The sequence below is a fragment of the Lampetra planeri genome, chromosome 9 (assembly GCF_965212315.1).
Source record: "Lampetra planeri chromosome 9, kcLamPlan1.2.h2, whole genome shotgun sequence".
Lineage (NCBI taxonomy): Eukaryota > Metazoa > Chordata > Hyperoartia > Petromyzontiformes > Petromyzontidae > Lampetra > Lampetra planeri.
The window spans coordinates 9,577,990-9,592,795 of record NC_136115.1 but is presented as its reverse complement, the minus strand read 5'-3'; the positions used below and the strand labels follow the sequence as shown (position 1 = coordinate 9,592,795).

At 38.4% G+C, this 14,806-nt stretch overlaps 1 protein-coding gene across 1 annotated transcript in view; it reads left to right on the top strand.

Moving 5' to 3' along the window:
• Window positions 1–14,806, top strand: part of LOC144720660 (netrin receptor UNC5C-like) — a 141,779-nt gene that overhangs the window by 109,184 nt on the left and 17,789 nt on the right. The window contains exon 15 of the mRNA XM_078597583.1: window positions 5,446–5,624. Within this exon, the coding sequence (XP_078453709.1) occupies window positions 5,446–5,624 (179 nt within the window). The remainder of the gene's footprint in view (window positions 1–5,445; window positions 5,625–14,806) is intronic.

The following is a 14,806-nucleotide window of genomic DNA, read 5'->3' as shown; positions in this document are numbered from 1 at the left end:
CTGAAAGTATTCGCTAATTATCTTCCCCATGTCTAGGAAGTGTGCTGAGGTTGCCAGGTTTGTAGCGCAGTGGCTAATCACTGTGGCTAATCACTGTGGCACCGCTACACAGGCCCATGCCCAATTAAAATGTACTAGCTTTACTACCGGGCTTCGCCCGGGACTTAGATTCTTGCCTTGGATTAATTTCATATTGCCTTATATTTGAGTGGAAAACCCTTAAAAAAAGTGATGCTTGCAAGAAAGAAAGAAAACCGAAACAAATACATTTAACTAAATCGGATGTTTTTCACTCAAGGAAATTGAACCTTACGCAGGCAATTTGGGAAGGGAATGACGTGACGAGCTGAAAATAGTCGCGTTCCTTTAGAAATTCCAGACAGCATCAGCTGTGCAAATCGCATGACGTCAGAGCTCAGCAATCGAGAGTTTTTTGCTGCTTCACACAAACAGATGTATTTTCTGCTTTACATTTAAGAGCGAGCTGAAAATAGTCGCGTTGACTTAGAAAATCCAAACAGCCATGCCGCGCATTTAGCGGGATACACGGCCTACACAGAGGGTTGGGGGGGGTGACGTCAGCAGGCACACTGCGTAACGCTGCCGCATGCGGGTGACAATCACAGATGTGACGTCACCGCTCACTTGCCGTGCAAAATATATCCATTGCGCCCCCCCCCCAAAAAAATACAAAAGTATATTTTTATACGTTTTGAATTGTGTACAGTCTGGAAGCTACCCACATGTCAAATTTCAAGTTTGTTACATGTCGGGAAGTATGCTCAACATTTCGAACAGACACACATTCACAAATTTTATATATAGATATGTTCAACTTCTTTCACACCGTACGTTAGCCAACTGCACTAATCGGAGGTACTATATAATATAAATTACATATGTATTTTGTTGTATTATTGGTTATTGATATCTACAAGTAATTGAAGAAAACAAGTCACAATAATGTGCAGATGAGCTGATGATTGATAGTGGCAGAAAGACACTGGATGATTGCCACATGAAAATGTGTCTTTGATTGGATAATCAATTCCTTTCCATCCCATATGAGAATATATGTGCATGCAGTATATACCAAATATCAGCAAATTAAGCACTATTCAATCCTTACTATAGCCAATACCCTAGGTATTTCACCAGAATAGGCAGTAGTTCAAACAGGAGTAATTATTTCAATTTAGACTGGCAACTCTATACGGTTCATTTTCACTTTAATTGATTTTTGTAAAAATATATTATCACTCATGAAATACTGATATATACATGTGTGGGACATACATTTTTAATAGACATCACCATTACAGTTACCTGAGGCAGTAATACAAACTGGACTGTGGCCTAAGGGAATTTACCCAGCATAGAAGAACTTCATTATATTTACTACAATAGTTTTGACCATTTGTTTTCAGCGCAGCCTTATATTCTCATATGAATAACATGTTCTTTGTTTAAATGCATGAGTAAATGTATATATACACAGTTTTTTTTATGGGATGTAGTAATTGTTATCGATATATATCAATAATGAACTATAATAACATTCTATATTGACAAGTATTGTAATTTTTTTCAAACATATAATTTGTATTATTCCACAGCAATACAATGGTCTAATATTGTGAAATATGGCACTGGGCATGTATTGTCTAGATTACTTCAGATATGGGCTTAGATATTGACATGAATTCGTCTATAAACTTCGTGACAGCCCATAAATATCTGTAGGACCAATCAAGTGTTGTCGTCTTAGACCAACTTAAACAATTGACTGTCGTTAAAATGGCACTATGTGGTTCACCAGCAACTCCTGTGCACTGCTTATTATGGAAAAGGATAGGCAGCTGATGTGCAGCACACACACTATAATTATAGATCACAAGCGTTACCATTTGCTGTCATGCATTCTTTCTTTAGCAGCCTTATATTATAATTTACAGTATTGATTGATAGCAAATAATGCATCAACTGAACTTTTCGTCACAATGAGCATTATTCCAAAGCCTCATGTTTCATATTCTGAACATAATAGGTTGGGTTTCTGTGTGCTTGTGTGAGTGAGTTCGTGTCAATGCTACGCTTGGGCATGGTGTTGATATGTTCCTTTATTCTAGAAGGAAGCTATTCACTTGTGCTATCAAGGACCTTAATATTGTACGCTCTTGTGGGATTTTGTTTTGTAGCAAGGAAATGGTCGATGTGGTCAAAAGATTTGGATAAATCAATGGTTAAAGGGGACACAGTGGCCTTGAGTTTCAAATTCCTTTAGGACCTTTTCCAGCACGATGCAAAGGAAATTGACTGTCAAGGTCCTTTATGTTTTCTTACTTCAGATAGTTCACTTTGGTGTTTAATATCTACCTCAATCTATATAACCACAAAGGCTTCCAGCGTTACAGGGAATGGAACAATGCTGCTCAGGTTTGTAGAATGTACTTTTTTTAGGAGCAGATGTGGGGCATACATGTGCTGCCCTCTCCAAGCCTTAGTCAAAAGGCATGGCACTTGGTGAATAAAATTGCAAGTTAAGGCAGCCTGGTCGGTTAGCTCTGCTCCTTTTTCAACTTTATTATCTTCCAAGTCTCACTGAAAAGCAGCTTTTTTGGGCATTCTAAAAAGTGTGGAGTTAACCGAACTTACTTTTGAGCCTTGTGGCTAGTAATTGCAAGTGGCGGTGTTCAGGCTGGGCAGCTTGTGACACTTGAGTGCTTGAAAGGTTTTGCAATATCGATTGGCTGCTGTTGGTACGTAGGTCATGAGGTTTACCTTGGCTTATGCCATACAAAGAACAGCTGTTGTTCTTTCAGTCACTTTAGAATCAGTCTTCAAGTGTTTACCTTTCTTTGTTTACAAACAATACTCACAGGGAGAAAGCTACGGATTTTACTTTCTGTAATGACATTTACAATTGATGTGATTAGCTTTATCAACTAATTAATGTTAAATGTTTAATTCCTTTTTTATCCTGTGTATATATATATATATTTGTTAATTGTCTGTGTAATACAAGCCTCGTGTGCAATTAATCCACTCTTGTGCTATTTTCATGTTGCCAAAGCTGTTGATGTCTTGATATCAGAAATGTAAGTCATAGTAATATCAGTTTCATTTTGCATGGATTTCCATGTTTTTTGTGTTTAGTTTGTTGCCATTCCCCCGCACCTCCGATTAGCATGGTTGGCTATGTACGGTGCGAAATAAGTTTAACATACATACATACATAGACTTCCATGCAAAATTAACAACTGGCATTTATCACAGAGCACAGTAAAGCTCTGTTAAGATTTGCGTGTGTGATTTCATATTTTGAAGGCAAGGTCACCATTTCTCAACAAAACATCTCACGGATAAATGAGCATGTTAATTTTCACTTTTAATTGACATCCAAATGCAGTATACAATATACAGCACTCTACATTTTCATACCAATAGTAGCCAAATTATGGTGGCATCATTGTAATTGGCCAAGGTGGTGTCTTGGCTTTGACCTTGATATCCATTTTTTTTAATGTCTCATACAGTGTACTCTATATTTGATCGTTTACATTTTTAAGCTGACAATATATTTTGTGACTGTGCATTAATTATCGACAGCCATTGGCATGTTCCATCATGTCATGAACGTGACACTGTGCCCAGCCATACCTCAAGTGCTATTTAAAGCTCACGTGACTTTCCACACCAGACGCCCCGAGTGCTTTCACATCTGGGGCCTAGCATATCAGATTAATCACAGACTCCACACTGAAGGTCTTCTATGGATATCTATTGAAAGTTTTTTTTAATTATTTGTGCCAGCGGCACAGTGGTGACCATCTTCACGAGGTGTATATCTCACTGATGGTCTACTTAGAGGAGGCATGAGAGTGTGAGCAATCAGAACTGCCTTCGTGCTCCACCGGGCCATGATGCCCCCTGCAGTACACTCAGCTCATCCGATCAGCACAGGTGAAATTCTGAGGTTGTCCTGGTTTTATCAAGATCACCCTCTTGTTGAAGTAGATGCCCTGCGAAATCTGTGAGTTCCATGGCATTTAAAGTAATGGGTTTTGTCAACCATGTAGTTCATCCCCTCTTTCAGTATTGTGAGATATTTTTTCAGTGATATTTGGTGGCTTTAAGTCTCGAGGATCTGCTTACTTCGAGTGATCTGGTCACCTCATTGAGTCCATGTTTGCATCCGCAATGGGCACAGGGAATCAATAGTGGTGCCCGGTGTTTATGCCCCCAGAGTAGGATGTTTTATTGTAAATAGGACTTCTTTTGCGACTGATCATGGAATCACCTTTCTTATGTTATGGAAAATGCTGATGGCTGCCTAAAAAAATCAGCATTGTGGGGAGTGCAATCACAGGTTATGGACACAGCACTTAAAATAGGCGTATTGTTGTAACCAAAATGCTTTAAAAATATGTAAAGCCTCTTGATGTGAAATTGCAGTGATGCACTTTATAAATTAAAATTGTTGTTTTGAAGGTTTTTGGCACCATGCATTATGGTATACAGTAGTTACATGACTAATTTGTTTTGGGCTTTGGGGACTGCCTTACGTTGTATTTTTTTACTTAAACGTGCATGCTCCAATGTATTTGTTTGCTGTTTTGGCATTTGTATAGTAATTGGTCTTGACAGACATGTAAATGTGAGATCATGTAATAGGTGATGGTGACTAAATAAATCTGGGGAAATTGGAAGATAGCCTGTAGCAAAAAATAGTTTTCATCAGAGAGGTGCGAAAATGACGAGTGGCTTTCAAAGGGAAAACACGTCCAGACAAAGATTAATGCTAATTGCATTGTTTTTTTTATTACATTGTATATATATCAAGTATCGGATTGAAAATTGCCCAATTTTCTTAGAATTGTTAAAAAATTATTATTCTTAAAATTCCAAGGGAATGGACCAAGGTGGGAAAACGGATACGTATATCAAGCCTTCTTATTTTCATCTTTCTGCAGTGCAATTACAGTTTTAATTTACAGAATGTCTAAATACGACTTCATCTCAATGCGATGTGTAAAACAGAGGGGCGAGTGCATCAAGGAAACCAGCAGTGAAAAATATGTTTAATGGGTTTTGGAGTTTGAGCCGTTGAAGTCTGCAGGTTAGAAGATGGTGTAGAAAGGTGCAATTGAAGATATTTCATTGAGAAGAGACCATGAGGGGAAGTTTAAAAGACACTAGACTTATACATTCTGTCCATCAAATAATTCACAATTTATTACAAAAGTTAAAATACTTTTTTTTAATCATGTCGAATTAAACAAATGGTGTCATACTGTATTTTATTTGTTGCTTTATTTTACTTAAATGTAAATGTTATCACGTATAAAGTGCCCTGAAACACCCAGGCTTACAGGGCATTATATCAAAAACAAATTGTTATACTATTATGAATGTAAACCAATTGATAAACATTTCTACTTACAGGAACCCTTAGATGGAGACCGATCATCTCCCGAGATCATCTCTGCTGGCTCGGCCCTCGTGGGTCCCCAGGCTTTCAAGCTGCCCTACTCCATCCGCCAGAAGCTGTGCAGCAGCCTGGACTCCCCCAACCCCCGCGGCAACGACTGGAGGCTCCTGGCGCACAGGCTGGGGGTCCAGAGGTCAGTGCCCCCCCCACCACTGCTAATCTCAGATAGTTTCCAAGGTGACTTGCAGTCATAGCAAGATTTAACAGGCTCAGATGTCTGCCGAAGGTTTAGATTATGATATCAGTTGTTTGTCTTTCTTCCTGACAACTGGCATGACAGGGGATAGTTTTTTGAATGCTTGCATCCCTTTGTGCTCATGAGTTATGTCCCTTTAACTGTTGCTTGTTTATATTGTGTTTAGGAAACATGTTGAACATTACATTAGTTTTGCTCATTTATTGTGAGTTCAACTTTGCAGCCTTATTTGCGAACTTCTTCAACCATTTGTTGTAATAAATTTTTATTGCTTGTGAAATACACTTTCTCGTCGGCAAATCTGAGATGGCGAAAACTTTGTCCCTTTATACTTTTTGTTTTTTTCGGTAAAGTCACGTAGGTAGAAAAATAAATAATAAATCACGACGTTTCGATCGCAACACAAGCAATAGTCATCAGGTAGAAAGATACAGCCCTTCATTGTTCAGCATTTCTACTGCTGTATCTTTCTACCTGATGACGATTGCTTGTGTTGCGATCGAAACGTCGTGATTTATTATTTCTTTTTCTACTTACGTGACTTTACCGAAAAAAACAAAGAGTATGGATTCCTGCAGTCACGAAAACTTAAAATCAGGATTTGTCCCTTTATGTTTAAACATTTTACTTCTCCAATCTAATTTGTCGACTATCTCATAACATGTATATTACCTTGGTGAGCAAGTTAATTTCCTTGCCTGACTCCTTTTTCATTTGTGGTTTACTGTTCTCTCCATGCAATCTCAATGTCGCAGTTTCCCTTCTATGTAAGTGGGTTTTGGTGTCAAAACCATTCGATGCAAATCTAAGACGCAGACTTGACAAGAATGTTTAAATTATGATTGTGTAAGCAGTGGTCAAAGGGCTGTGAATATCAATGAATTGATTAACCTTTATTTATACAGTTTAATACGTAGGCTTTCGCGACCAATATCATCCATAATACAGTTTTTTAGGGGTTAGATCGCGTAAATATATAAATGCGTTGTTAAACCCGCCACCACTCGATAGCCAATTTAGCAGAGGTGGGACAAAGTCATTGTTATGCAAGTCCAAGTCGAGTCGCAAGTCATCAAATTCATGACTCGAGTCTGACTCGAGTCCAAGTCACATGACTCGAGTCCACATCTCATAGGTGGGACAAAGTCATTGTTATGCAAGTCCAAGTCGAGTCGCAAGTCATCAAATTCATGACTCGAGTCTGACTCGAGTCCAAGTCACATGACTCGAGTCCACACCTCTGCAATTTAGTACTGGTTTGTCACGTAAGCAGAATATGGACAATTTGTTACTAGTACAGCACACTGGTAAGTTAGAGAGCAACGCCACAACGTTTACAATGTTAAAAGTGTTGGGCATTCATACACATTTTATTTAAAATGCACTGAGCTAAGCCACAACATTTACATTGTTACAATGTTAAATGTTGTGGCTCTGCTCAGTGAATTTAAAATAAAATGTATATGAAGGCCCAACACTTAGGAATATGTAAAATTCAAAACATTTAATTTAGAATATTAACGACGTAAAGTAACCTAGGCAATGTAATAAAAAAAATCTAAGTTTACGTCATAATCATCAACTCGCTGCACTTGAAAACGTGTTTTTATCTCTTTATCTCTTCTACCTGGTTGGGATCTGAACCTGGGATTTCAATGGTGCTGGCTTAGCCCATAAATTACCATGTCTGCCCCATTGTACCACTGTAGTTTCAAGTCTTACATTATACATTTTTTTAAATCTGTAGATGCACTTTGTACGATTTATGAATAATCAGTTGCAAATCCCCACTGAATTAATCATCTTTGGGAATGTACGCAGCCAAATTAACACGTTGTGATTTTGTTATCATAAATAGTCCTACGTATATATTTTGGGTGGTTGTTGCAGTGCTGATAGGTGTTTATTTTCACTTATTAAAGCCTCCCCAATACCAATTACTATGGGGATCTAACCCACATACACACACTGGCACGTTGTTGGCAGGCATATATGACAAGAGAGCTTACAGTGAGTGCCCGTGGTGAAACAGTCAAACATATCCAGTACTATTGAAAAGATTGCCACTTCCTACTACACCTCCGATTAGCACGGTCGGCTATGTACGGTGCGAAAGAAGTTCAACATACACACGTGTGTAGCCACTTGCTACAAACGTGCTTTACACATTGACGAAGCAGAGCTGGTAAGCTCAGCATGTGTAGGTGTCCACATGTTGACAAAGTGCGTGCTTTTTTGAACGCCTGACAACCACCTGCATGCGCCAAAGCTCCCAGTGCAATCGTTTGGCGAATGAAGGATTGTCGGTGCACTCACAAAGCACCCTTTAAAGAAAACATCCGAGATGCTCTATCAACACATGCACAGTGCCGGCAGATATATTTGCACATGTCATAGCTTCACTCTACGCATGCAGCGCATTTTCAGGCTATGGGTCACCAGGGAAAATGGAATATTCTAAGAAGTCTGTTTTTCATGTGAAATGCCTAGCGTTTGCACGAGCTCCTCAGGGTGCAGTGTGAGCAGGTTCAATATATATTTGAATGTACAAGGTACGTTAAGGTTAATATATGAACAGTACGACTGTCAATGGTTTCTTTTGTGAAATAGTGAAAGCGTGTTTACCACTTAACCTCAATATATAGGATGTTTATGATCAACGTCCAGTGTAAAACAAATCTCTGCATTGCCTATACCCATACAAAAAGCTGTGCTTGCTGATATATTTATGAATATATTTAGACTATGATCACATCCATTCAAATACCTTTATTTAATCAAGCAGGAGCCCTTGCAGAATAACCATCTAACTTTTAAGAGCAACGAGGGGCACTGATTATATGGGGACATTTGTTGACAGTGTTATGGTCTGTTTATGGTTCATTTTCAGATCTGGTATTTATAATTTGGCAGTGGTACACATTAGCCTCTTGTGCATAACGGTCAGGGGCCTGAATGTATACCACGCAGCAGGTTGTTTACTTTGACAATTCCCTGCAGAAATTATCGGGAAAATATAGAATTGCTCTGTGTGCATTGGTGAGAGATGAGCATTATACTATGCAACCATGATAATCACGTGATAGTAGCAGCTTACGGATGTTTGCAATGGGGTGACCCTTGGGTAGAAAGGCCCCTATAGAATGGATGTTGAATGTAAACAGTGTTATGTTTGAAAATAAGGAAGAATTTGTTTTATTTTTAACAGATCTAATCTTCCTGAAAGTCTACACACGAGGGGATTAATATTGGCTTTCATTTTAATCGTTTATGTCGTTGTGAATTGCTCCAATTAAATATATCTAACTGATCATTAGTGACTTATTTAGTGAGAATGGATGTTTTCAATATAACATTATTCATAAATATTATTTATCCACTGAGTATTTACACATCAAAATGGACTGTTCTGGGATTTTTTTTATCATTTCGCAATTAACCCCATCAATAACATCATAATGCTCATCCCCATGTTTTGGTGTTAGTCTGTCGTTGATATAATTATGCAGAGGTAATGCTTATCACCAGGAATCAAAAGGTGACCTGTATTCTCTACACCTTCTATAATAACAAGGCTGCTGTTGAATTTCAAGCATACATCTGTAGCCCGGGCAATTAATACTACCAAAACATGCAAGCCGACTTGTATGTATGTTGAACTTTTTCGCACCGTACGTAGCCAACTGTGCTAATAGGAGGTACTTATGAGATTCAAACAATTCAGTTTAACCATAACAGCCCTTATGATAATTAAAATATGTTAATGTGCCACAACATCCAGCCAATGTGTGAACAGTGGGGTGGAGTCAGAATATGAGACAATATCTGGATAAAACATGTCGGATTCCCTTGATATCGAGATACTGAGAATTGCAAGTATTTCCATAAAGGGGTGTGTTATCTAATAAATATTGATACTTTTACTCCAGCAATCAATATCACACCACACATAGGACATTAACTGATAATAGTTCACCTTCTCTCCTTATTGCATAACTTTGGGCGTTTCTTCATGCAATGCCCTTGCATAGGATACTTTAATATCCGGTGTTTGAGAATGATACTTGACGTATTGTCATGAAAAATGAGTTCCACGAGTAGCATGTCAAATTTAAGGCACGCTTGAAGATTTACAATGTATTTTTGCCATCGCATATAGTAATTGCATTAGCATCACACTTTTATCCAACCATTATGCAATTTCTTTGTATCTTCTTGTTTATTCTATGTATGTATAATTTGTGGAAAATGTATACACAAGTGATGATCTTGTGATCAGCGTAGGATGCATACATTTATCTTGGGATATATACCTATAAACTTTCGACGACGGTGGTGTTGTTAATACTGTGCCAGGTGTGTTAATTTTGCTAAATGTATTCTGAAGAACCAGCACTTTGAAATATGGTCAAACAATCCCAGTGTCCAAAAGGTGTGGGGAGGCATTAATTCAAAAGGTGTGGGGAGGCATACATTCATGATGCAGAACACACACAAGAGTTAGTTATAAATAAACAAAACAATCCATTACTGTGTTATGGTTAGCCTAACATTTCCTCTGGGGTGGATACAACTCGTACCACTTTGTGAAAAGTCAACAATAGTCATGCTAGAGAGAGACTGGTACCCACTATGCAAATGTGGATTGTTCAGGACTGCTAATGGAGATGAGTGCTGACCCATTATTCGTAATCTTCAGTTGCAGATAGCTCAATACTTTGGGTCACGATAGTAGCGATAATGTTGCATAATTTCAATGATTCTTTACTTCCTACTTTAGAATTGATAGCATGCTCGCTGAGCATCCTCAATATTTACTGAGCAGGTTGGGGATTTAAACCAAGAAACCTTTTAAAACCTCATTCTAAGATAAATGTGACGAGGTTATGCAGTAAATTTACACAGAGGTGTGCATATATATACACATTGAAAGAAAATGCAATTTATGCGTCAGGCAACACTATTTATCCATATGTGTCTATGCAAGTCAAATGACAATAAAGTATATATATGTGTCGAGACGTAATTCTACGTTTAGGCAAGCAATTTATGAAAACAAATTGAATAAGATATTAGTGTGTGAGCCACTCAAACATAATTGGGAGCCTTGGTTAGACGTTTGTTTATCAGTGGGACCCTACTGGCTTGTTTACTTTCCCAGTAGAGTAATTGTGTTTTCCTGAAATAATTCCAGGGCAGTTGTAAATAACTCTAGATTCCAGAAAGCAGATGGTTGTGATGGGAAAAATTATCTTATCGAAAAACCACTTCCATGTTCTAACCAACCTTGCTCTGTCTCCAACTGTGCTAGAAAAGAACACCGTCCCTCTCTGCTTGTACTTTCCAGACCATTAGCGGCAAAATAAAGCAGATTTTCCCCTTGGCACGGGGAGCCTGTGCGGTGGCCTATCATTATGTTGTTTACCCATGCAGAATGCGAGGTCACAGCTAGCGCCCATTACCTGTTCAGAACATAGTCCGCACTGTCATGCTCGTGCCAGTGTGCTCCAGCCAGATTTTGTCGAATTAACTTTGGGTGATCAATTATTCACTGCGTGTGTTCGTGTGTTTAAGAACATTGTATTTCACGTACAATACTTTGTTTTAAAATTACGTTTTGAAAAGCATGGATTCATATATTTGTTAGGCTTTCCAATTAAAGTTTAAAGCGTCCATGTTTTAGTGATGTCTGTCTGTGACGCAGGTTCATGATAACTCTCGTAAAGATGATTTAATATAAATGTAACTGTAGTTAAAATTGCGTTACTCTTATGGAATTACCCTATTAAAAATCTTCCTTATTGATTAAAGAGTTGCCCAAAACTCTGTAAGTGCTTTATTTGGGGTTAGACAGTGGGGGTACGTGTACTTAGAAGTTCTGAAAAGGTACCCAATCATCATATTTGCTTTTTGTGTGTCTTTTGATTCCACAGGGCACTATAAATATTGGTTGCCGAAGTTATGATTTTATTCTTCATTAGAATATTCAGAATTATTTGTATCCCAGATCGCATTACCTTTATTAAGTCACATCAGTTAAAACGGCTCATTTGCATTGCATTACATTACCCAGCTATTTCACAAAAAATACAGATTGCAGGTATGAAACAAACCTTTGCAATATAGTTTATTTAGAAAACATAATTCCTTTTAATTCTATTTCGTAATAATCCGACATGTGTCAATGCAACTGATGGCATGGCAAGGAATTAAATCTTATTCATCCCATGCTGTCCATGGGGGTTGTTTGTTCAGTACAGGTGGGTGAATTTGGGGGACCACGTGTTGTTCAGCTATCAATTGCCACGAATACCTCTAGCTCAGAATCAAATTCAGGCTGAATGGTTCATAGCACAATGCGATAACCACTGGGCCACCACTCCACCCCTCTTGTTTGTGTAATTAGAGCAATATTCTGATTGCAAACCAAAGTTATAATTTTGCACTTCAAAATATTCGTTTGATAAAATACATCCTAAAAGTATGCATGTTAATAATATGCATAGATTAAAGTCCATCTATTTCCCTGCTCAAACAAGTGTACCCTTGACAAGTAATGGGAATTCTGCATTGTATTGACCACAACCATCATTTAACATCAGAGCCATCTCAATTCAAAATTGCTCTAATCACATGTATATAGATTGGACCTTAACATTAGCTTCATCAATGTTGCCTTTTCGCTTTCATTTTCATGGCAGAATGTCCATCACAACATTGTTCTACAAATAGCATCACCATCATAATCTTGTTTTTGTACAATGCAAAAGTTTGAAAATGGATTCAGTATACAAATTCAAAAACTGCATTTGTAGATGCTGGCACTTTTATCCAATGATGTGAGTAAAGAGAAAATGCATTATACATGAACACATCAGAAGCTGCAATACTAAAAATAGTCAAACAAATCAATACAGGAATATAATAGAGCTACTAAATGAGCTATAATAATAGTATACTCTGATATAGCATAATTCATGCAAACAACACCGCAAACCACTACACACCATGAAGACCGAGGCCTCAAACCACAAACAAATTACTTGAAAATAAAAAATTACTGCAGAATTTAAAATCATAAAACTAACATTTCGATCGGAGAAAAGTATTCCAAGCAAAGCATCTCAGTGGTAAATACAATTATGCACAATCAAGTTGAGAAGTCAATTCAAAACACAAAGAACAGGACAACAATGACAATGGGCACAAATAAATTGGGAGAAAATGCACAGTAACATTTATCCCACGAGTCTTTTCCTCAAAATCGTTCTTGTAAGAATATATCATTGCATGGTGACTTCAAATATAATTACATATTTTGGTGAATTCAGAAGATGAATTTGAATTGCATTGCTAAGTTTGAAATTAGCATACACGCTACTCAGTGTAACTTCAAATCAGAACATCTTGTACGAAAGTAATGTCATATTTTAACCAGATGTATGCATTTGTAGTGACATCGCTGGATGTCACCATGCTGTGGGTGTAGTACCGGCCCTAGAGGGGCACGGTGTGCATTGAGTAATAGCGCTGGATGGCACCATGCTGTAAGTGCATTGTCGTCCCTCCAGGACACGGTGTGTGGGTGCCGACCAAAGGGGAAGGTCGTGTGAGGCCATGACTGGCTAAGATGACAGAGGGGCCCCCAAGAGGGGGCTAGGGGGGGGTCACATGATAGGGACCCAGGTCCTTCCCGATGGTTCTGGAAGGTGGACGTGGCCAAGGGCGGAGCCGGCCACGCCGCAGAGAATAGAAGCCGAGTCCCAAGAGGGACCGGGGTTCAATTTCGATTTAAAGCTTTCGTGACTGCAGGGATTCATCTTCTTGGTTCTTTCGGCAAAGTCACGTAGAAGGGAAATAATAAAATAATGAAAATTAAACATTAAATAATTCTCACGACGTTTCGGAGGCAAGACAAGCTTCCGTCTTCAGGTGGAACCGTCACAGCACGATAGCTGTATCAAGACGGAAGCTTGTGTTGCCTCCGAAATGTCGTGAGAATTATTTTATTATGTTTTATTTTTATTATTTTATAATTTCCCTTCTACGTGACTTTACCGAAAGAACCAAGAAGAAGGGACCGGGGTTGTTCATCCTGGGAATAGAACCCTTCGTCTACGATCTTCGTTCTACGAGTCTTCCAGCACGTGGATCCGGGCAGATGCTGTTGGTCCCGGGTCCGTAGTAACAGTTACGTGGTAACTAGTGTAGTTAGCCGGGTGGTTACCACCCGAGGTTGTTATTCTGTTAAGGGGAAGTTACCCCGTGTGTTGGAAATAAATAAATGCACTGCCTCCAAAGTCTACGTCTGCGACTCAGTTGAACCCACTATTCATTTAATAAAACCAACAACATCGCAATGATGTGCGTTACGATTTTTATTATTATTTTGGTGTTAAGGAACATGTTTGTGCTGTTTTTATTCTTACTTTAACTGGAGACATATAATTGAATTCAGTGGGTGGATTTGAGATAAATACATAGTGCGCAAAGTTAATCAACACAATCTTGTGTGAAAAGATAATCTGTAAATTATAGAAGACAACAACGATAGAAGCACTGGGGTACTTCATCATTTATTAAAGAATGTAACTTTACCTAAGAGATATGACATTTTCATACATGTTCTATGCTCATCGGTAATACTTTTCCTAGTATCTATATTCTTGTTACTGCAACAGTTTCCATTTGTTTTAGTTTAGCATTTGAACAGATATTTTGACGGGAACGAACACTTTTTAGCCGGGTGGCGTACACCAGCAATCCGGCTCTAAGGAGGCGAGGGTTGGTGGATTGTAAAAGGTTGTGGAACTCCCTTCCCATGTGCGTCGAGGAGCTTTACTCTGGCTCGCCAGGAGACATCTGCATGGGATAGAATGTTTCCCCCTTGCTCTTTTGACTTTTCTTTTAACACTTTAATATATAATGGACAGATATATTGGGGAATTGTTGGTGCCTTTATGCGTATTTGAGTCTCTCCCTTCCAGAATGAGTGAATACTGTGTGCGTTACAATTTCAATTATTATCTTGGCAATTTTTTAATCACGGATAAAGGCTTTCAATTGATTGAATGCTGTCGTGCCGATTTAAGCAGGCAGACATCATGAACACAGTCTTC